The 20,405-nt window shown below is 58.0% G+C and overlaps 3 protein-coding genes across 5 annotated transcripts in view; 2 read left to right on the plus strand and 1 right to left on the minus strand.

Moving 5' to 3' along the window:
* Positions 1 to 10,635, plus strand: part of UBE2O (ubiquitin conjugating enzyme E2 O) — a 67,382-nt gene extending 56,747 nt beyond the window's left edge. The window contains exons 8-18 of one of the 2 annotated variants that reach the window (XM_050764168.1): positions 143 to 293; positions 519 to 991; positions 1,451 to 1,605; positions 1,857 to 1,969; positions 2,058 to 2,186; positions 2,552 to 2,641; positions 3,636 to 4,332; positions 4,594 to 4,730; positions 8,054 to 8,257; positions 8,354 to 8,411; positions 8,553 to 10,635. In XM_050764168.1, the coding sequence (XP_050620125.1) occupies positions 143 to 293; positions 519 to 991; positions 1,451 to 1,605; positions 1,857 to 1,969; positions 2,058 to 2,186; positions 2,552 to 2,641; positions 3,636 to 4,332; positions 4,594 to 4,730; positions 8,054 to 8,257; positions 8,354 to 8,411; positions 8,553 to 9,223 (2,878 nt within the window). In that variant the 3' untranslated portion in view covers positions 9,224 to 10,635. The remainder of the gene's footprint in view (positions 1 to 142; positions 294 to 518; positions 992 to 1,450; positions 1,606 to 1,856; positions 1,970 to 2,057; positions 2,187 to 2,551; positions 2,642 to 3,635; positions 4,333 to 4,593; positions 4,731 to 8,053; positions 8,258 to 8,353; positions 8,412 to 8,552) is intronic. The other variant, XM_050764169.1, reaches the window with a different exon arrangement.
* A 1,692-nt stretch (positions 10,636 to 12,327) lies between these two features.
* Positions 12,328 to 16,775, minus strand: SPHK1 (sphingosine kinase 1). Of its 2 annotated transcripts, none has more exons than XM_050764420.1 (6): positions 16,690 to 16,775; positions 14,533 to 14,736; positions 14,049 to 14,201; positions 13,876 to 13,970; positions 13,671 to 13,786; positions 12,328 to 13,374 (listed from the first exon to the last, which is right to left on the minus strand). In XM_050764420.1, exons 2-6 carry the CDS (start codon positions 14,540 to 14,542, stop codon positions 12,594 to 12,596), a joined length of 1,155 nt encoding a protein of 384 aa, XP_050620377.1. In that variant the 5' UTR covers positions 14,543 to 14,736; positions 16,690 to 16,775; the 3' UTR covers positions 12,328 to 12,593. The 2 variants fall into 2 exon arrangements, with proteins under 2 accessions (XP_050620377.1, XP_050620378.1); XM_050764421.1 differs by lacking the exon at positions 16,690 to 16,775 and adding an exon at positions 15,052 to 15,292.
* On the plus strand, positions 15,931 to 16,681 carry LOC126939276 (uncharacterized). The gene has a single exon (XM_050764509.1). It carries the CDS (start codon positions 16,062 to 16,064, stop codon positions 16,485 to 16,487), a length of 426 nt encoding a protein of 141 aa, XP_050620466.1. The 5' UTR covers positions 15,931 to 16,061; the 3' UTR covers positions 16,488 to 16,681.
* Positions 16,776 to 20,405: the final 3,630 nt, after the last annotated feature.

The raw sequence follows: 20,405 nt of genomic DNA on the forward strand, positions 1-20,405 counted from the left end.
TGAGCACGCCCTTACTGCCAGCAACCCAGGGGCACGCGCGGAACAGGCCTCTGGGCCCTGGCCACATGCCCGGGGAGGCTCAAGAACACTGCTGGCCTCCCAGGAGTCCAGCTCAGCTCACCCCCGCTTCTTTCCCAACCAGGGTGAAGCGTCTCGGATGCTTTGACCATGCTCAGCGGCAGCTTGGGGAGCGCTGTCTGTATGTCTTCCCAGCCAAGGTAGAGCCAGCCAAGATTGCCTGGGAATGTCCAGAAAAAAACTGCGCCCAGGGGGAGGGCTCTATGGCCAAGAAGGTATGTCCTTGGGGTTGGGGGTTGGTGGGCATTTGAGGAACTGGCCTTGAGCCATTTCCATGGCCAAAAAGGACAGTCTGTGCTTTAGGCCTTGGGGGGCAGCCCTGATGACCCTTGCCGGCTACTCAGGTGTATACAACTGTCATCCCCCCAGCCTCAGATGCCTAGGGCCAGGCCTGCCCAGGTGCACCTCACAGCCCTGTCCTCTCTGCTCCGCCCTTGCAGGTGAAGCGCCTGTTGAAGAAGCAGGTTGTGCGGATCATGTCGTGCTCCCCAGACACCCAGTGTTCCCGGGACCATTCCATGGAAGACCCAGACAAGAAGGGGGAAACCAAAGCCAAGAGTGAAGCAGAGTCTGCCAGTCCCGAGGAGACGCCTGATGGCTCTGCCAGTCCAGTGGAGATGCAGGACGAAGGTGCAGAGGAGCCCCACGAGGCAGGAGAGCAGCTGCCCCCATTCCTGCTAAAAGAAGGCAGAGATGACAGGCTGCACTCGGCAGAGCAGGACGCAGATGATGAGGCTGCTGACGACACGGACGACACCAGCTCAGTGACCTCCTCTGCCAGCTCCACCACTTCCTCCCAGAGTGGCAGTGGCACGAGTCGCAAAAAGAGCATCCCCTTGTCCATCAAGAACTTAAAGCGCAAACACAAGAGGAAGAAGAATAAAATCACTCGAGATTTCAAGCCAGGGGACAGGTAAACTCAGAGTTGTGCCCCTCCCCAGCGGTGTCAGCGTGAAGCCAGGCAGAGTGCGCGTCCCCTGGGTGTGCGTGCCTGTGCTCGCACACACACCTCTGCATGCCTTGTAGTGGCTCAGGGACGCCCATCCGAGACAGCGTAGGTGCCTGGGGTAGGCCCTGGTGCAAAGCGGAGACTGAGGAGTGGTGCAGAGGGTGGGATGGTGGTGGCCTTAAGCTTGGCCTTCTGGGAACACATTTGCCTGAGCTCTCCCAAGTGGGTCTCGTTCTCAGAGAGTGCATGGCCTCGGAACCCTGGGTGAGCTTCCTGTGCACCAGAAACTCATCCTGCCAACCTGGGATTCGGAGTTTCAGGTTACTAAGCCCACAGGGACAGGAAGGGACAAAAAGATTCTCTGCCCTTTCCGTGGGCGGGGGTGGTGTTTGCATGGCCTGCTGACTGGCCTGCATCCGGCAGGGTGGCAGTGGAGGTGGTGACCACGATGACCTCAGCCGACGTGATGTGGCAGGATGGCTCTGTGGAATGCAACATCCGCTCCAACGACCTCTTTCCTGTGCACCACCTGGACAACAACGAGTTCTGCCCCGGAGACTTCGTGGTAGATAAGCGAGGTAGTGCCAGCTCTGGAAGGGCAGCCAGCAGGGTGGTTGCCAGTGAGGGCCCAGGTTGGGGCTTGTGGAGAATGGGCAGTGGATCTGGGGTCAGAGCTAAAATGAGGTCCAGAAGGGGACTGCCCTCAGGAAGGGGTCTCACCACTTCCAAGACGGGGGAAGGTCACAGTTTGCACCCTGCACTGGCTTGAGATGTCGGCTCCTTAGCCGGGATCCCTTAGCTAGTCACGTCCCTTCCTCTGGTTCCCTAGTCCAGAGCTGTCCAGACCCTGCTGTCTACGGCGTGGTACAGTCTGGGGACCACCTCGGCCGCACCTGCATGGTGAAGTGGTTCAAGCTGCGGCCGAGTGGGGACGACGTGGAGGTGTGTGCAGCCCCTACTGCTTTCTTCAGGTGGGCTCTGGGGTTAGGTGTAGGACCCGTAGCTCATGACAACCTGTCCTGTGCCACAGCTGATTGGAGAAGAGGAAGACGTGAGTGTTTACGACATTGCTGACCACCCTGACTTTAGGTTCCGTACAACTGACATCGTCATCCGCATCGGCAATACTGAGGACGGGGCTCCTCACAAGGAGGATGAGGTGTGCCTTCCAATTCAAGTTCTGGATCGCTGCTCACTGCCCTGTGCACCAGCTGCAGTCCCTGATGCTGCCACCAGGTGGCTCTAGGAGACAAGACCTGAAAGTCCTCTGGGCTCAGTGTCCCCAGGGCAGCTGCCCCAAAGTCAAGCTGCTGCTGCTCAGCCCTAGCAGCTGCAGAAGGACTTGTTTCCCTGCCTCGCTTCTGGGGTCAGGCTTCTTCAGCTGCCGCTGGTTACGTTTACCAGAGGAGCTAAGTTCTTGTCACGAGCTGGGTGGGCATGATGTCAGTCACTGCAGAGCACAGGAGGGGCTGGGGAGCTGGAGCTTGAGCTGGACCCCCTGACTTTGTCCCCTTTGCCCAGCAGCCATCGGTGGGCCAGGTGGCCCGTGTGGACGTCAGCAGCAAGGTGGAGGTGGTGTGGGCTGACAACTCAAAGACCATCATCCTGCCCCAGGTGAGGCTCTGGCAAGACCCCCCACTGGGCTTGTGACTATGGCAGCTTGGGCTGGGGACCATAGTCGTGTAGCCAGAAGATGGGCTCTCAGGTCTTCCTGGTGAGATCTCAGCGAAAGCATGAGGGGGCAAGGCAGGCATTCCACACAGCCCTTGGTGCAGGGTTGGGGGCAGCCCGCAGTTGGCCCACCAGCCTCGCTTCTCCCAGCAGTCTCTTCCCGGCCATCCATCGCTGGTGCATGTAGACTTTCACAGACCTCCAGGATTTTCCTGGATTGTCAGCTCACTGTGCTGCAAAGAATGCAAGTTCCCTCCTAAAAGGAGATGGAAACTCCTACCACCCTTTCTAGAAAGCTCTAACAGAGAAGGAGAGAAAGGAGCTGGTGCAGTTCTAACCCCAGCTGCTGGGTCCTGAGCAGAAGAGCTACATGGGCTCTCCTTCCCTCGCCTCCTGGTTGGAGCCACACAGCCCAGCTTTCCTCTCCTGGTCCACACAGGGGCGGGAGTGGGAGTGGGAATGGCTTGCCCCATCACCTTAACGGCCATTCCAGGGAAGGCAGCCAGATGTTTTGGCCCTTCCACGTGTCCCCTCCTGTCATATGTTCCCAGCTCCCAGCGCAGCCCCACACAGGCCTCCTTGGCTGTATCATCAGCTGACCCTGAGCTTTTCAGGTGTAGGGCTGGGCCTGCCAAGGTCCCCTACTGCCTTGGGCAGATGCTGACCAAGTGCACAGAGCAGGAGCAGAGGCTGGAACAGACCACTGGCTGGGGCTTTGGGTCCGGCTTAGGGGTGGCACAGGTGAAGGGCCTCTCCCAGAGACCTAGGGACTGCAAAATCCAGAGCAGAGGGCGGGGAAAGAATGGAATGAGGTTGCCAAGGCCTCATGAGCCCAGTCCCCATCAGCTGTGAGGATCATGGATCCCCAGAGCTCCTCCTTAGTGGTGGGGAGGTGACTTCCTGTCTGCATTACCCTGGCACTTCCTTCTGCCCCCAGCACTTGTACAACATCGAGTCTGAGATTGAGGAGTCAGACTACGATTCGGTAGAAGGCAGCACCAGCGGGGCATCCTCGGATGAATGGGAAGATGATAGTGACAGCTGGGAGACGGACAATGGGCTGGTGGAGGATGAGCACCCCAAGATAGAGGAGCCCCCCATCCTACCCCTAGAGCAGCCAGCGGCCCCTGAGGAGGACAAGGGAGTGGTGATCAGTGAAGAGGCAGCCACAGCTGCTGTCCAAGGGGCTGTGGCCATGGCCGCCCCCATGGCCGGGCTGATGGAGAAGGCTGGCAAGGACGGGCCACCCAAGAGCTTCCGGGAGTTGAAAGAGGCCATCAAAATCCTGGAAAGCCTCAAGAACATGACCGTGGAGCAGCTGCTGACAGGCTCGCCCACCTCTCCGACTGTGGAGCCTGAGAAGCCAACTCGGGAGAAGAAGTTTCTAGATGACATTAAGAAGCTACAGGAAAACCTCAAGAAGACCCTGGACAATGTGGCCATTGCAGAGGAGGAGAAGATGGAGGCAGTGCCCGACGTAGAGCGCAAGGAGGACAAGCCCGAGGGGCAGTCACCTGTGAAGGCTGAGTGGCCCAGCGAGACCCCGGTGCTCTGCCAGCAGTGTGGTGGCAAGCCTGGTGTCACCTTCACCAGCGCCAAGGGCGAGGTCTTCTCCGTGCTGGAGTTTGCACCCTGTGAGTCAGCCCTTGCCCGGTCTTCGCCTTCCCCGCCTTCTCAGGGCTCCTGTTTGTGTCACCAGATCTGGGTGCAGGGTGGTTAGTCCCCTTGCCGGCCCCCAGCTACTGCCCCCAAACCATTTCACTGTGTGATCACAGTGCTGAGGCCAGGAGCGGCGAGTGGGAAGTCTGTGGGTGTGTTCACCTTTCCAGCCAGGTTTGCAGATGGAGCTCCAGGGCCTCTCCGTGAGGGACTGACTGTTCTCTTTCCCCCTCTAGCAAATCATTCTTTTCAGAAAATTGAGTTCCAGCCTCCAGAAGCCAAGAAGTTCTTCAGCACAGTGCGGAAGGAGATGGCGCTGCTGGCTACCTCGCTGCCTGAGGGCATCATGGTCAAGACTTTTGAAGACAGAATGGCAAGTAGGCTTGGCATGGGCAGGTGCAGATGTGCTTTGTGGGCCAGTGCCCAAGAGGTCACCAACCTTGGGTCCCCAAACCTCTGGGGCTGACTGGCACCTGCGAAGACATTCACCCACCCACCTTTTACAGGGGCGGTCACAGGCTCAGTCAGGTAAGGGCTGTCTCAGCCTTGTGTCCAGGCCAGATGGTTCTTTTTTTCCTCCCTCCTTTAAAAAATTACTTTGAAATAGACCGGGTGCGGTCGCTCACAACTGTAATCCCAGCACTTTGGGAAGCCGAGGCAGGTGGATCACCTGAGGTCAGAAGTTCGAGACCAGCCTGACCAACCTGGTGAAACCCCGTTCCTACTAAAAATACAAAAATTAGTCAGATGTGGTGGCGGGCGCCTGTAATCCCAGCTACTCGGGAGGCTGAGGCAGGAGAATCACTTGAACCGGGGAGGCAGAGGTTGCAGTGAGCTGACATTGCGCCACTGCACTCCAGCCTGGACAACAGAGTGAGACTCCCATCTCAAAAAAAAAAAAAAAAAAATTACTTTGGAATTAATTATATTATGGTTACTCCTCAAGCCTACTTTTCTTTTTGAAAAATTAAAACATTACAGATCCTTTGAGTGGAAATGGAGGAGCTAAAGTTGCCTTTGACCAGCCCTCACTTCTGTTTCTCCCCGAATCATAGGCCTCTTCCCACACCCAGAGGATTTTTAGAAGTTTAGTGGGTCTCCTTCCAAACGGATGACCTTTTTTTATATTTTTACATTTTTTATACACTCTCATATTTTCACATTCTCATATGTCACCATAAGTACATGGTATTTTGTATGATTTGTTTACACACAGAGTATGTCATTGTACACATCATCTCTAATTTGCTTAAGACCAACCCGTGTTGATTCATATGATCTAGTTTCTTCCTTTTTACCTGCAAAATAGGACAACAGCATGTGGCCACACCACATTCCATTTTCCCACTCCTCTGTTCATGGCCGGGGCCTAGTGTCTCTGAGTCATGTTTACTGAGGCAGCGGTGAGTGCCTCCTCCAGGAACAGGCAGGCCCGTTTGCCTGCCACCTTGTTTACTCAACATTCCCTTACTGGGCCTGTGCAGCGAGCCAGGCACCATGCTAGACTCTGAATATGAGCCTGAGGCCCCAGTTCTGGCCCTGTCCTGGAAGGGAGTAAAGAAAAGAAAGAGCAGGGATCCTGAGAGCAGCCAAGCGAGGCACTGTTGAGGTGGGCCCGGAGTAGCCACAACCCTGGAACAGGGCTAGGCAGAGCCCTAAGTCCCAGTGCTGCTGGAGATTCTTAATAACGCTTTTGGTTTATTCTTGGGTTGTAGTAAAATTCCTTTTGAAAATCCTATTCTGTCTCAGCTCTGCTGAGGGAAGACAGGAACAGTATTTTTTATTTTGTTCTGTTTTCCCCACATCTCACTCAGGAGAAGAAAAGTAGTGCATTCTCTGAAGGCTCCCAGGGTGGCACCAGTAAGAGCATGCGCAGAGATTCCCTCACCCCAGCTGGCGCTCTGCCCTCCCTGCTTCTCAGCTCATCACTGACATCGCCCATTTCCCTGGCAGTTGAGATCCCACACACACGTATGCACACACATGCACGCAACTAGATGCACAGATTCCAGATGTCTGTGGAGCGGTGGTCTCCCAAAGCCTCCCTTGCAGTTCAGACCCTCACTGTCAGCTTCTGGTTGTGAGACCATCCCCCTTCCCCAGGCCTCACCAGCCTGGAACTGTCTTTCAGCTTGAAACTGCTTGTACTACTTGCCTTGTTGGAGATAAGGGTTGGAGCAGGTGTTTAGAGGAGTTGTTTTGTTTCGTTTTTAAAAGACAGGGTTGGCCGGATGCGGTGGCTCACACCTGTAATCCCAGCACTTTGGGAGGCCGAGGCGGGCGGATCACGAGGTCAGGAGTTCGAGACCAGCCTGACCAACATGGTGAAACCCCATCTCTATTAAAATACAAAAAATTAGCCAGGCGTGGTGGCAGGCGCCTGTAATCCCAGATACCCGGGAGGCTGAGGCAGAGAATCGCTTGAACCTGGGAGGTGGAGGTTGAAGTGAGCCAAGATCTCGCCATTGCACTCCAGCCTGGGTGACAGCTACACTCTATATCTCAAAAAAATATATAAACAAAAAAATAAAAGATAGGGTCTCGCTCTGTTGCCCAGGCTGGAGTGCAGTGGTGTGATCATAGCTCACTGCAGCCTCAACCTTCTGGACTCAAGTGATCCTCCCATCCAAGCTTCTTGAGTAGCTGGGACTACAGGTATGCACCACCATGCCCAGCTAATTTTTTATTTTTTGTAGAGATAGGGTCTCACTATATTGCCTAGGTTAGTCTTGAACTCCTGACCTCAAGCAGTCCTCCCACCTTGGCCTCCCAAAAGTGCTGGGATTACAGGTGTGAGCCACCATATCTGACTGAGGAATACAATCTTTTTTTTTTTTTTTTTTTTTTTTGAGATGGAGTCTCACTGTCACCCAGGCTAGAGTACAATGGCGCGATCTCGGCTCACTGCAACCTCCACCTCCGGGTTGAAGCAATTCTCCCACCTCAGCCTCCCGAGGAGCTGGGACTGCAGGCACGTGCCACCACGCCTGGCTAATTTTTGTATTTTTAGTAGAGACAGGGTTTCACCATGTTGGCCAGACTGCTCTCGAACTCCTGACCTCGAGATCCGCCCGTCTCGGCCTCCCAAAATTCTGGGATTACAGGCACGAGCTACTGCACCCAGCTGGAATACAGTCTTAAAGTAATGATTCATGAGGAAAAACACCTGATAAGATAAAAACTCATTTCGAGTATTTCTCTTAGCCAAGGTTCAAAGACTCCAGGCAAGAGCCGGGCACGTGACTGCTCGGGGCTGTAAACCCCAGCACTTTGGGAGGCCAAGGCAGGTGGATCACTTGAGCCCAGGAATTTGAGACTAACCTAGGCAACATAGTGAGACCCTGTCTCTACACAAAATAAAAAAGTCAGCTGGGCGTGGTGGCCCACACTGTAGTCCCAGCTACTTGGGAGGCTGCAGTGAGCTATTATCGCACTAGTGTACTCCAGCCTGGGGGATAGAGCAAGACCCTGTCTCAAAAAAAAAAAAAAAAAAAAAAAAAAAGATTCCAGGCTGTTCTGCAGAGAGAGATTTGTGCTTAGCTTCTCCACTGCTGGTGGCGTCTGGAGTCCCAGGTGCTGCTCATCCTGCGTGATCTGCACAGTGTCCTGGGAAAGAGCAGGTGCAGATGCGGATGCCACATGTAGGACACCCCTTTCCACCCCTGCCAACCTTGGCCTCCCTCCCTCCCTACCTAGGACCTCTTCTCAGCCCTCATCAAGGGCCCCACTCGAACCCCCTACGAAGATGGCCTCTACTTGTTTGACATCCAGCTCCCCAACATCTACCCAGCCGTGCCCCCCCACTTCTGCTACCTCTCCCAATGCAGTGGCCGCCTGAACCCCAACCTGTATGACAATGGGAAGGTGTGCGTCAGCCTCCTGGGCACCTGGATTGGAAAGGTGAGTATAGTGCCAGGCCCCCAGCCAAGAAGGAGGAAGAGCCAGTGGGGGATAGGGGCCTGGGGAACAGAATTGATGGTGCCCTGTGTGTTTCAGGGGACAGAGAGGTGGACGAGCAAGTCCAGCCTTCTCCAGGTGCTCATCTCCATCCAAGGTACAGTTGGGCTGAAGCGGGGGTGCGGACAAGGGAGGACCAGTGGAGGGAAGTGACTCTGATGGTCCCCTGGCAGGTGGAGGGTAGGCCTGCATGGTGGGCTTCTCTCGCCCACTGAGGGAAGCTGTCCCTCCCCCACAGGTCTCATCCTGGTAAATGAACCATACTACAACGAAGCTGGCTTCGACAGTGACCGGGGCCTGCAGGAAGGCTATGAGAACAGTCGCTGCTACAATGAGATGGCGCTGATCCGCGTGGTGCAATCCATGACCCAGCTGGTGCGGCGGCCCCCTGAGGTCTTTGAGCAGGAGATCAGGCAACACTTTAGCACTGGTGGCTGGCGGCTGGTGAACCGCATCGAGTCCTGGCTGGAAACCCATGCCCTGCTGGAGAAGGCCCAGGCGCTGCCCAACGGGGTCCCCAAAGCCAGCAGCTCACCAGAGCCCCCAGCTGTAGCCGAGCTCTCAGACTCCGGCCAACAAGAACCTGAGGATGGAGGGCCAGCCCCAGGAGAGGTCTCCCAGGGTTCAGACTCAGAGGGCGGTGCCCAGGGCCTGGCCTCAGCTAGCAGGGACCACACAGACCAGACTTCGGAGACCGCACCAGACGCATCAGTGCCACCCAGTGTCAAACCAAAGAAGCGGAGAAAGAGCTACCGGAGCTTCTTACCTGAGAAGAGTGGCTACCCTGACATCGGCTTCCCCCTCTTCCCACTTTCCAAGGGTTTCATCAAGAGCATCCGGGGTGTCCTGACGCAGTTCCGGGCTGCGCTGCTAGAGGCAGGCATGCCGGAGTGCACAGAGGACAAGTAGCTGCCAGGTGCGGAGGAAGGAGCATCACCGTGGGAGAGGCCAGCCGCCGCTTGCTCACTCCCCGCCGGAATCGCCCCTCTTCCCATGCCCCTCTGTCCCCACTGCAAACCCCTCATTGCCCTCTTCTCCCCAAGGTGAGTTTGATGCTGAAGTGCAAGAAGTGTGTTGAGATGCCGCCGTTTCTATTCTGAAGCGAGCTTTCAACAGGTGGGTCCCCCGTGGCAAAGAAAATCGGAACCCTATTGCCGATTTTCCATTTGTCACCCCAGCAGAATGTCCCGGCACTTGCTCCCTTGCTGTCCCTTCTCAGGTCAGAGGTGGATGTTCCAGGGCCTGCCGCGGGGCTCTCTGGGCCGGTGCCCTGCAGACCCGCAGGAGAGCACATGTGCCTTGCATGAAGTGTGGGTTGCGCCAACAATTCCCCTGGTCCCTTTCAACCTCTTAAGTTCAACTTGAGCCTCCGTGTGTCCTAGACCCTCCTGCTGCCACCGCCACCAGGTCCTCCCTAGTCCCCCAGCGTCAACACTATACCTTGGGAGTTGTAGCTGCTGTCACTGACTCCTGGCTATACATGGCCTGTCGACCACATTATAACCCTCAGGTCTGTTGAACTTGCTCTCTAAGAGAGGTTGGGACCAGGCTAGGTTCAGGGTGACGCCCAGGAGAGGTGGTGGCCTTCACAAATGCACATGGAGTGAGGACCAGGGAGCTGTGGGGAAAGCAACAGCTGTAGGTGCCTTGCTCTTCTGTTGGAGGCTGCTGGGGGCAAGAGCAGCTGCACAAGGCCAGGGCAAGTGCTAGGGCCCCTCCCCTATCACATGGTCACACTGGGACGTGGCGTGCAGCTCACTGAACTCCAAGCGAGCCAGCCCTCTCTTGGACTAGAAGGCCTACTGTCAGCCCTTCGCTTACAAACTGCAGGCTCAATCCAGAAGGGGACGGCCGGCGGGGGCTCTCCTAGTGCCCAGAGACAGGCCCAGAGGTTTACAAGTTTTCTAAGCTTTTGATAATGTGAAGCTCCAGGCCAAGAGGATGCTGTTGAGCACATTGCAGCTATGTAATTTTTGGTGTATGTATGTAATATTTAAGGTTGGAAAAAAACTCAAAAGCAAAGATATTAACTCTTATTAGATAAAAAGACAAAAAAAAGCCAAAGCATGATGCGTCTTGTCAGCCTTAAGTGGGCTCCACACCTGTGCTGTGCTGTGACCGCCCAGCCAGCAGAGCTGCCGGAGGACGGAGCTGGAACACACACCATGGCATTTGGAGCCGAGTCAGTATCTTGTTTGAGAAACACCCGGAGTGACTGGTGGGGCTGTGCTTCCCAGTGCATTGTACATGTGGAGATGTGAATGCCTACTGCTTACAATATCTGTATAAAGTGCTGTGTGATTAAACTTTTTTTTACTTGCTTTTTTTTTTTTTTTTTTTTTTTTTTGGGTTGGCTCATTAACAAGACAAGGTGACACCATTAAACCTCCCTCTGCCATTCATCTGGGCTCCGTTGCCTTTCTTCCTCTCTGGGGCACTGTGTGCTTGTGTCCCTCACACACACCCTTCCTGGGGAAGGAAAGACCTTGTTGCCAGGGAAGGCATGTGGCAGTGGGTCCTGGCTTTCCTGGCCAGGTGGGGGCCACTGTGAGCAGCACCCCCCACCTGCCCACGCTGCCCTCCGCCTGCCAGATCTGCTTGCATGCCTTTTGTACTTCCTGTCCTGGAGCAGTCCTCTGGCCTCTTCCTGGCTGGTGGTGTGCTCCTTAAGAGCCAGCTTAGAGCAGCCTTCCAGTGGCTGTAGTCTCCAGAGACCTACAACTGACCAGTTCAGCTCCTTCCAGATTCTGGGAGAGCTGACGTCATAGCACCTGGTGGTGGACAGGTGCCACATCTCCTGGACCCTAAGCCAAAATGGTTACCCAGTTTATGAGACTTGCATGCATTCTTCCCTGCCGCAGTCTTTCCACTCCTGCCTGGCACTCCTCCACGAGGACAGGTGGGGAAGGGAGGTGGCTGAGGGAGGCTGGGGGAACCCTAGACCCCTCATTGGTGGGGATGACAGACTCCTTTTAAAAAGGTAAGATACTGACTGGGTGCGGTGGCTCACAACTGTAATCCCAGCACTTTGGGAGACAGAGGCAGGCAGATCATTTGAGGTCAGGGGTTTGAGACCAGCCTGACCAACATGGTAAAACCCCATCTCTACTAAAAATACAAAAATTAGCCAGGCATGGTGGCGCACACCTGTAATTCAAGCTACTCAGGAGGCTGAGGCACAAGAATCACTTGAACCCAGGAGGGTTTTTTTTTTTTTTTTTGCAGTGAGCAAAAAAAAAAAAAGGCAAGATACTGCCATTTTTTTACTTCTGAAGTCTCCTGCACCTTGCCAATTTTGGAGAGTGGCGGGGGTAGTGTTTTTATTTTGTTTTTGAGACATTCTCACTCTGACACCCAGGCTGGATTGCAGTGGTGTGTTCTCAGCTCACTGCCGCCTTAACCTTCTGGGCTCAAGTGATTCTCCTGCCTCAGCCTCCCAAGTAGCTGGACTACAGGTGCCCATCACCACACCCTGCTAATGTTTGTATTTTTTGTAGAGACGGGATTTCACCATGTTGCCGAGGCTGGTCTCAAACTCCTGCGCTCAAGTGATTCACACGCCTCGGCCTCCCAAAGTGCTGGGATTACAGGCGTGAGCCACCGTGCCTGGCCCATCGGTTTTCTAATGCCCTTAACTCAGATATTTTCCCTTTCCTGCTAAATCTACATGGGGCTCTGATGAGATTTTCTGGGACTAGCTGGTTGTGTGGCCCTAGCTGAGACATGCCAGGTCCGAGCTGCAGCCTGTGTGTGGTCAGGCAGCTGGCTGAACTCTGAGGCTGCTTCAGGCTGGAGGTACTGTAATTATCAGGGTAGTAGAGGCACCCCCCACCGTTAGGCTGAACCAGCTCTGGGCCTGAGTCCCCCACCAGAGTGACTATGCCTGAGGCCAATAAAATCCATTGTCCATCCCAGGGGGCAGTATTGGCCATCATTAACATTAAATTCTATAGTCCTGGCCAGAGCAAGAACCCATTCTCTCCCCAGTCACCAGGACAGGACCAGCAGGCTGAGAATGTCACTTTATTTGGATTTGGTTCATGGGGTGGGGGTCCTAGAACAAATTGGAAGGCCTTACACAGGCAGCTGGGCCCAGCCAGCTGGGCTCCTGACCCCAGGACCTCATTCTGGCCTGTCCCCCCAAAACATAGCTTCCACCTTCTCACCCTTCTCCAGAGGAGTCTCCTCCACCCCACAGGAGCTGTGGACAGGCCCTGCAGCCCTGGGGAAGGAGGAAGGGTCCTGCAAGTAGACACTAAGGCACAGCATGGCCCAGGGGTCATAAGGGCTCTTCTGGAGGTGGCGTCTGCTGGGGCTTCCAGCTGGGCAGGGGCTCCACGCAATCACTGACCATCCAGAAGTAGTTTGGGTGCACCTGGCCCTGCACAGCCTCGCTAACCATCAATTCCCCATCCACTGTAAACACACCTCTCCCATCCTCGGGCTCTAAGCGGAAGGCGACCACAGGCATGTATACCAAGTAAGGGCATTCATATTCCATATGCCTGCCCTTCTCCATGGCCAGGAAGAGGCGCAGCAGCATGGCCCGAGACACTCCCGCCCGCACATAGAACAGATGCATGACACCAGCTGCACAGCGGCCCATGGGTGCCGCAAACATCTCGCTGCCCAGGTGCGAGTGCAGCAGCGCTAGCACCAGCACGAAATCCTGGTCGGGCACCACTGTCCAGTGAGAGGGCACTGGCTCCTCCAATGGCACAAGGTGTGCATCTACGGGGCCCTGCTGGACCACAACGGGGGAAGCAGGTGTCTTAGAGCCGGCTCTTCCTACAGGGAGGTAGGCCAGTCGGCCACGGTAAGTGCGCAGGGCTGCCAGACGCAGGAAGGTGCCCAGAGTGAAGCGCATCTCCCCCAGGCGCCGATACTTCTCACTCTCTAGGTCCACATCAGCAATGAAGCCCCAGGCCAGGCTTAGCACAGAGAAGAGGCGCAGCCCCGAAGCCGTGTGCAGAGACAGCAAGTTCATGGGCGACAGTAGCCGGCGGCACAGCAACCGCGTGCAGTTGGTCAGGAGGTCTTCATTGGTGACCTGCTCATAGCTGCAGGGGGAAACGGTCAGATGAGGCAGGACAGGAGCCCCCATGCATCCCCCCCTTCCTCCTCCCTGGGAGTGGGAGCCGGCAAAGCGCCATGTGGTCCCTGGGGAGTTGGCAGGGCTGATAGGTGACAGATGGAGCAAATGGAAGCAGTCAGTTGGGGTCACCAGGAGAGGGCCCCAAGACTAAGGGAGAAGGGGAAATGGAAATGACCTCAGCCTATGGGAACTTAGACAAGAAAACCCCGCAGTAGAGGGGCACAGACTGGAAACAGGCCCACTCTGGCCCTGGGCTCTCACCCAGCATAATGGTTCAAGGAAGCTGCCAGCGCGTTGCCAGAGCCTGCTGGGAGGCTACACAGGGGCTTCTGGATGGCGGTCTCCCAGTCAGGCCGCTCCATGAGCCCGTTCACCACCTGTTGAAGCACACGTGGCCTCAGCCCGGGTCGCACAGCACCAAGTCCCAGGCCAAGCCGCATGCCAAGCCGTGCGGTGCGGTCCTCACCTCGTGCATCAGTCCGTCTCCAGACATGACCACCAGAGCGTCCCAGCGGCCCAGCTCCTCCGACCGCACCAGCTCCCGCGCATGGTTCCGCCGCTCTGCAGGGAGACCGGCAGCCATCAGGACTGGGGGTGCCGACAGGGGATGCTCCCAGAACCCCCTCGAGAGGTACTCACCAGTGAGCATCAGCGTGAAGGAGATTTCAGCCTCAGCCAAAAGGGGCTGCACGTGACTCCGGAAGAGCTGCAGGGCCTTGCCCTTGCCGCCACGCGGGTTCAGCAGCACCAGCACGCGGCAGGACCGCGGGAGCACGCCCCGGGGGCCGCCCGCTGAGAAAACAAACCCGAAGAGGCCGCGTCCGCAACCGACCACTAGGGGGCTACGGGTAACAACGGGGCACTGGTGTGGGAACGTGGTGTCCGCAACACCCGGGTAATTTGACCCTGGCCAGAGGAGCAGCCTCTGCTGGGAGCCCTGGGGTAGGGACGCGGCGCTCCTGCCACCCCCTTCCTTGGCTCAGACGCGGCCGGCTTCTGGCCTCGTGAGGGATAGTGTTTCTCTCGATCGTCCACACCCCCGTTCGTCCAGCTGGGCGTTCCATCATTCCTGGCGAGGAACAGGAATCCCCCTACAGCCCTTCCCAGCAGGGACCCCACAAACCTGGATCCATAACCTCGACCCGTGGCTCCCTCTGCCGGGGGGTCCCTGGCGCTGTCGGGGCACTGCCCGTGGCGGCGGCTCCTGCCTTCAGCTCCTTATCGGTGCTGCCCAGGCGGGCGTCGCAGGGCCGGCTGTGGGGCTCGCCCTCCCCGTCCGGAGCCGTGGCTGTAGGAGCACCGGCGTCATTCCCTGCGGCGGCTGGATCTGAGGGAGAGAAGACAACGCTGGCGGAGTCCGGAGCCGCAGCTCCCAAAGGCGGGGAGGGCCCGACTAAATCCCGGGACCACGCGCGGGGAGTTGCGCGCTCCCGCATCGCCCGAAGCCCGTGGGGCGGGGCCCTAGGTTCCCGGGACGTCCAGAGAGCTGAGGTCTGGTGCCTCCGAGGGCGCCCCCGTCGTGTGACTAAGCCTCCAACCCCGGAGGAGAAGAGCGCCTGCTCCGGGGCTTTCCTCCCTGGGGCTTCGGGTTCGGTTCCGGCCGACGGATGAGTCAAGAGCCTCCGACGGACTAGCTCCTCACCCCTCGGGGCTGCCAGGGGGAGGGGAGCCCAGCTGCGTAAAAATCCCAGAACTTGAGCGGACATTGCTGGGACGAAGTTCTGGGCAAGGATCCCGGCCCCAGCCAGTCAGGTTGCCGTGTCCCCTGCCCGGAGTTCCAGAGCGGTGGGAGCCGCGGCGCGCTCCTCCTGGGGCCCCGTTCCGTTGGGACGCGTGCGGCGCTCGTGGGAGCCGCTCCAGGGCCGCGCGCGTACCGAACCCGAGCCGGGCCACCAGCTGCCGCCTGCTCTCGCCCAAGCGACAAGTGGCCCAGTTCCCCGAGGCCCCGCGAGGGCGGGCCGCAGAGGAGCCACGAGCGGCGCGAAGGCAGGGTGGGCGGCCCTACCCAGTCGGTCCGGTTTGCTGGGGAGGCGCCACCGCCGTTCCCTACAGTGGCCTGGGGCGGAAAGCAGCTCGTCCCAAGCTCAGCCCACGTCTGAGGGACTGGAGCGCCCCGCTGGAGTGGACTCCCCGGCCTCGCTCCCTCCGGCCTCAAACTTTTCGCTCAACTTTGCAGCCGGCGCCGCGGTGCGGGGAAGGCGCTGAGCCTCGGCGCCGGCCTGGCTCCGCCCCGCGCTCCCGGGGGTGGAACCTGAGCCCGACGCGGCCTCGGACTCCGCCCGCCCCCGGCCTCAGCGCACCGCCTCCGGCATGGCCCGCGCACACGGCCGGGCCACGCGCTGGTTCCCACCGGGGTCCTAGGAAGCGGCAAGCGCGCCCCCGCCGCTCGTCCTAGGCGTCTGGCGAGAAGGCGGCGCCGCGGCCCGGCCGGGTGAGCTGCGGCGACTGGCAACGAGGCGCGGAGTCCTGGGCCCGGCCGCAAGCGCAGTGTCTGGGGCGCGCGAAAGTGACCGCGGCGCAGGCGGAGGCGTGGGCTGCGCGCGAACTCGTGTCGGAGCGAGCGCCGGGCGCGCGCGGTTCCGCTCTCCCAGGAGACCCTTGGCTTCACCTCGACGCCACGACCTTGCCGCTCCGGGTGCTGCCGGAGCCGGGATGCAGCGCCCCTTTTTCGCGCTCTGCCCCAGCCCACCCGGAATTCGAGGCCCGCACGACACCCGGTGCGCCTCCCCAGGCCCGGGCGTCTCGCCTGCCGCCCGCCAGCTTCCCTTTTTCTTCCTCCCCGGCTCTCCCACGGAGGTTATTTTTAACTTCCCGACGCCGCAGCTGGGCCACCGAGCCCGAGGCCGCCTAGCGCGCTGTCCGGGGCAGAGGAGGCGACAGGCCGAGGGCTCCGAACCGGAGAGGAGCCTTGACAGTGTAGATGGGCCTAGGGGCCCCCGTCGGGATTGGAAAGCCAAGCATGGGGCACGTGCCCCCCGCCCCCTCTGGCTCAGCGTGAAAAAGGGGTGCCGGAAACACGCTCAGAAGTTGTCACCTCCTTGGAGGCCGATGGGGACGCGCTTGTCAGTGTGTTTGTGATACACTTATCGCGGCAAGCCACAGAACGTGTCCGCGAGCACCTCGAGTTAGATCCCTGGGGGGTTACGAAGGACACGGAGGAAGAAGTTGCCAAGGCCCATTGGTGACCTGCCCAGGTAGGGCCAGAGTTAGGAGAACCCAAGCCCCTGCGGGAGGCTGCGGGGCTCGCGCGCCCCCGCCGGCACCACCCGCCCCCACACACCTCTCTCATCGCTTCTTAAAAGTCGAGAAGAGGCAGGTCCGGGAGGAGCACGCAGCCAATTAGCCGGGCGGCGCCCTGAACTCCGGCACGCCTCCGCGGTGTCTTCTCCGGGAGGACCCAGGCAGCTCGGCCCCGTTTCCCAACACTTGGGGGGTCAGACGGGCGGTACCCGAGAGTCCCCGGGCGGGTGGGGGGTGCACAGGCTAGGACGCGGGGTCCCTGGGGCCGCAGCTCCGCGCGCGTCTCGGCGGGTGCGCCTTCGCCCTGCGCGGCCCCCGGGCAGTCCCCGCTGGGTCCAGAGCGTCCCGAGCGCGTTACGGTAAGGTGACTCAGCGACGCGCTCACGGGTCGAAAAACTCCGAGAAACAGGAACGAGGGGAGGGAGCACGGGCGTCATTCCCGACTCATGGCGTTGCGGCTCGTGTCGACTGAAGGTCCTGCACCTCTGGGCCCCACCCCCACCCCCACCCCCTCCCCCCAGGAATCCGGCGCGGGCGGGGTATGGAGCGCTGCAGCCGCAGTGCCGCGGTCGTGCGCTGCGGGGACGCGAGCGGCTGCGGGAGGAGGGGGCTCCGCGCGGGAGCCCAGGACCAGATCCGTCCGCCCCTCCCCTCTCCTTTTCCTTCTTCCCGTCCTCTCCCTCCAGCGAGTGTAGGGTCCAGACGTGGGCTTTGGTGCCCAGAAGACGCGAATCGGAGGCTGTGCTCCCGGAGATCTCAGCCTTCGAGGGGACTGGCTGCGGAGACTAGCTGGGGCAGCCTTCCCCTTCTGCTCCCTGCTCCGGAGAGCATTTCCACCAAATCTGAAAAGCTCGGTCATTAGCCATAGTCTGAAGAGGGAAAACTGAGGCACAGGGAAGCACTGTGAGTTCGTCGTGATAAAGCCCACCTGGTTTAGGGTCCCCCCCTTTTTTTTTTTCCCTCCTGAGGCCCCAGAAAGGTCGGATCCTGCGCCTCCAGACCCACTACCACCAGCCTTGAGTCCGCGGAGCGGGCGGGGGCGGGGTTGACTGCAAACTGAGTTGGCAAGGGGAGGCGGGGCAGCCTGCTGGGCTCTTTATCCAACAGCCTCGGGGCCCCAGCTCCCCTCCTGGCTCTGGAAGGCCCCGCGGGAGGGAAGCGAAGGGCAAAGCCCTCTGGCCCCGGTTCCAGGCCGCACAATGGGTCCTCTGTCCTCCCTGGCGCCTAACCCCCTGCCCCCCTCACCTCCAAGGCCTTTGCCCCCCACATTCTTGTCATTCACTTCCCCCCACCCAGGCTGCCTTTCTCCAGACCCCTTTCCCCTTCTCCCTTTCTAAAGAATTTGATCCTGTCTCCAGAAACTCCCCCAGCTGCATCCCTGCTCTGAGAGGCAGGGTTGGCCAAGAGCAAGACGGTTCCCCTTCCCACAGTTGCGGGTAGGGGGGCAGGCACTTGGATCTCTCAAGCTGCCAGCTTGGCCCGTTTCCCACTGTACTTTACTTCCTTTTTTAAAAGAGAAAAAAGGACAAGGTGGGGAGGGGGTGGGGGGGACCGAAACCCTGAGAGGTGAAGAGACTTGCACAAGCTTCCAACCAGTTCCCCACAAAGCAGAGAAGCAAACCCATGAGCTCAGACCCCACGCTGAGAAGCCAAGTCCAGCCAGAGCTCACTTCTGGGCCTCTCTCTATCCCAGGCTGTTTCTCCCTGAAGGGCAGATATCTGGCGATCTGGTGCTTGGTGGATTGCTTGCCGCAGAGCTGTGGAGTCCCCCTGAGAAAGAGGCAGCAGGCCGGGCCCAGTGGCTCCCGCCTGTAATCCCAGCACTTTGGGAGGCCGACGTGGGCGGATCACCTGAGATGGGGGTTTGAGACCAGCCTGACCAACGTAGAGAAACCCATCTCAAAGCCCGTCTCTACTAAAAATACAAAATGGCCGAGTGTGGTGGCACATGCCTGTAATCCCAGCTACTTGGGAGGCTGAGGCAGGAGAATTGCTTGAACCCAGGAGGCGGAGGTTGTGATGAGCTGAGATCGTGCCATTGCACTCCAGCCTGGGTGACAGAGCAAAACTCCATCTCAAAAAAAGAAAGGAAGGAAGGAAAAGAGAAAGAAAGAAAAGAAAAGAAAGGAAAGAAAGATGAAGCTCCAAGCCCTCCCCAGGCTTCATCCTGAGCCTGGAAACAGCTGGGCCGCCGCGGCAGAGAGGTCTGATTTGATCACAAACCCAGAGCTTGGCTTGCAGGTAATCTGTCTCACAGGTGGGAGACTTTTTCTATCTTTCCCAGCCTCCCCCTCCTTGTGGGCAGCCTCCCCAGGGAGACACACCTGAGAACCCCCTTTTTTCTTTTCCAGAGAAAGAAAGCAGGCATTCACCCGGCCTGGCCCTAGCTCTCCAGAAACTTGGAGTCAAGGCTGCCAGATGGCAAATTACTTGCTTTTATGAGGAGAGGATTCCTGCCTTCTCACCCTTCCCTGAAGCTACCTTCCCCAAGAGATTTCAGCTCCCTAATTGCATGGCCTCAAGGCCTTCCTTGACCTCAACTTCTTTCCTTTCTTTCTTTTTTTTTTTTTTTTGAGACAGAGTCTTGCTCTATTGCCCAGGCTGAGGCTGGAGTGCAGTGGTGCGATCTTGGCTCACTGCGACCTCCGCCTCCCGGTTTCAAGCAATACTCCTGCCTCAGCCTCCCGAATAGCTGTGATTACAGGCGTGAGCCACTGCACCTAGCTAATTTTTGTTTTTTTAGTAGAGATGGGGTTTCACCATGTTGGCCAAGCTGGTCTCAAATTCCTGACCTCAAGTGATCCGCCTGCCTCGGCCTCCCAAAGTGCTGGGGTTATAGGCAGGAGCCACCACTCTGGTTTTTCCCTTTTTATGGTATTTTACTGCCTGGGAGGTTGCAAGGACCAGGGAAGGGAGGTTCTAGCTCACAAGCTCTTTTTAAGAGCTTAGGGGCCAGGCACAGTGGCTCACGTCTGTAATCCCAGCACTTTGGGAGGCCAAGGTGGGTGGATCATGAGGTCAGGAGATCAAGACCATCCTGGCCAACATGGTGAAACCCCAGTCTCTACTGAAAATACAAAAATTAGCTGTGTGTGGTGGCAGGCGCCTGTAGTCCCAGCTTCTTGGGAGGCTGAGGCAGGAGAATTGCTTGAACCCGGGAGGTGGAGGTTGCAGTGAGCTGAGATGGTGCCACTGCACTCCTGCCTGGGGACAGAGCAAGACTACATCTCAAAAAAAAAAAAAAAAAAAAAAAAAAAAAAAACTTAGGCCTAGCCGGGCGCAGTGGCTCATGCCTGTAATCCCAGCACTTTGGGAGGCTCAGGCAGGTGGATCACAAGGTCAGGAGTTTGAGACCAGCCTGGCCAAGATGGTGAAACCCTATCTCTACTACAAATACAAAAATTAGCTGGGTATGGTGGTGTGCACCTGTAGTCCCAGCTACTCAAGAGGCTGAGACAGGAGAATTGCTTGAACCCAGGAGGCAGAGGTTGCAGAGAATCAAGGTCGTACCACTGCACTGCAGCCTGGGCGACAGAGCAAGACTCCGTCTCAAAAAAGAAAAAGAAAAAAAAAGCTTAGTGCTGTCCCCGCATGGCTTTCCATCCCCAGTTTCCTAGATATCATTTCCAGGTCAGCCATGCCAGGCATTGGGGTGGAGGGGGTGCCACATGCCACACATGGCCACATGTGGCGATCCAGAGGACCAGACTGGTCATGCAGGATTCTTGGCTGCTTGCAGGGAGTGTGTGCTTTGCC

Source organism: Macaca thibetana, chromosome 16 (genome assembly GCF_024542745.1).
Source record: "Macaca thibetana thibetana isolate TM-01 chromosome 16, ASM2454274v1, whole genome shotgun sequence".
NCBI classification, from domain to species: domain Eukaryota; kingdom Metazoa; phylum Chordata; class Mammalia; order Primates; family Cercopithecidae; genus Macaca; species Macaca thibetana.

Coding starts and splice junctions, on each gene's coding strand:
- LOC126939276 (XM_050764509.1), top strand. CDS start 16,062: ATGCAGCGCCCCTTTTTCGCGCTCTGCCCCAGCCCACCCGGAATTCGA.
- SPHK1 (XM_050764421.1), bottom strand. CDS start 15,115: ATGTCCGCTCAAGTTCTGGGATTTTTACGCAGCTGGGCTCCCCTCCCC. Junction 13,971..14,048: donor CTTCACGCTGATGCTCACTG/GTGAGTACCTCT, acceptor GTCTCCCTGCAG/AGCGGCGGAACCATGCGCGG. Junction 13,787..13,875: donor GAGACGGACTGATGCACGAG/GTGAGGACCGCA, acceptor GTGCTTCAACAG/GTGGTGAACGGGCTCATGGA.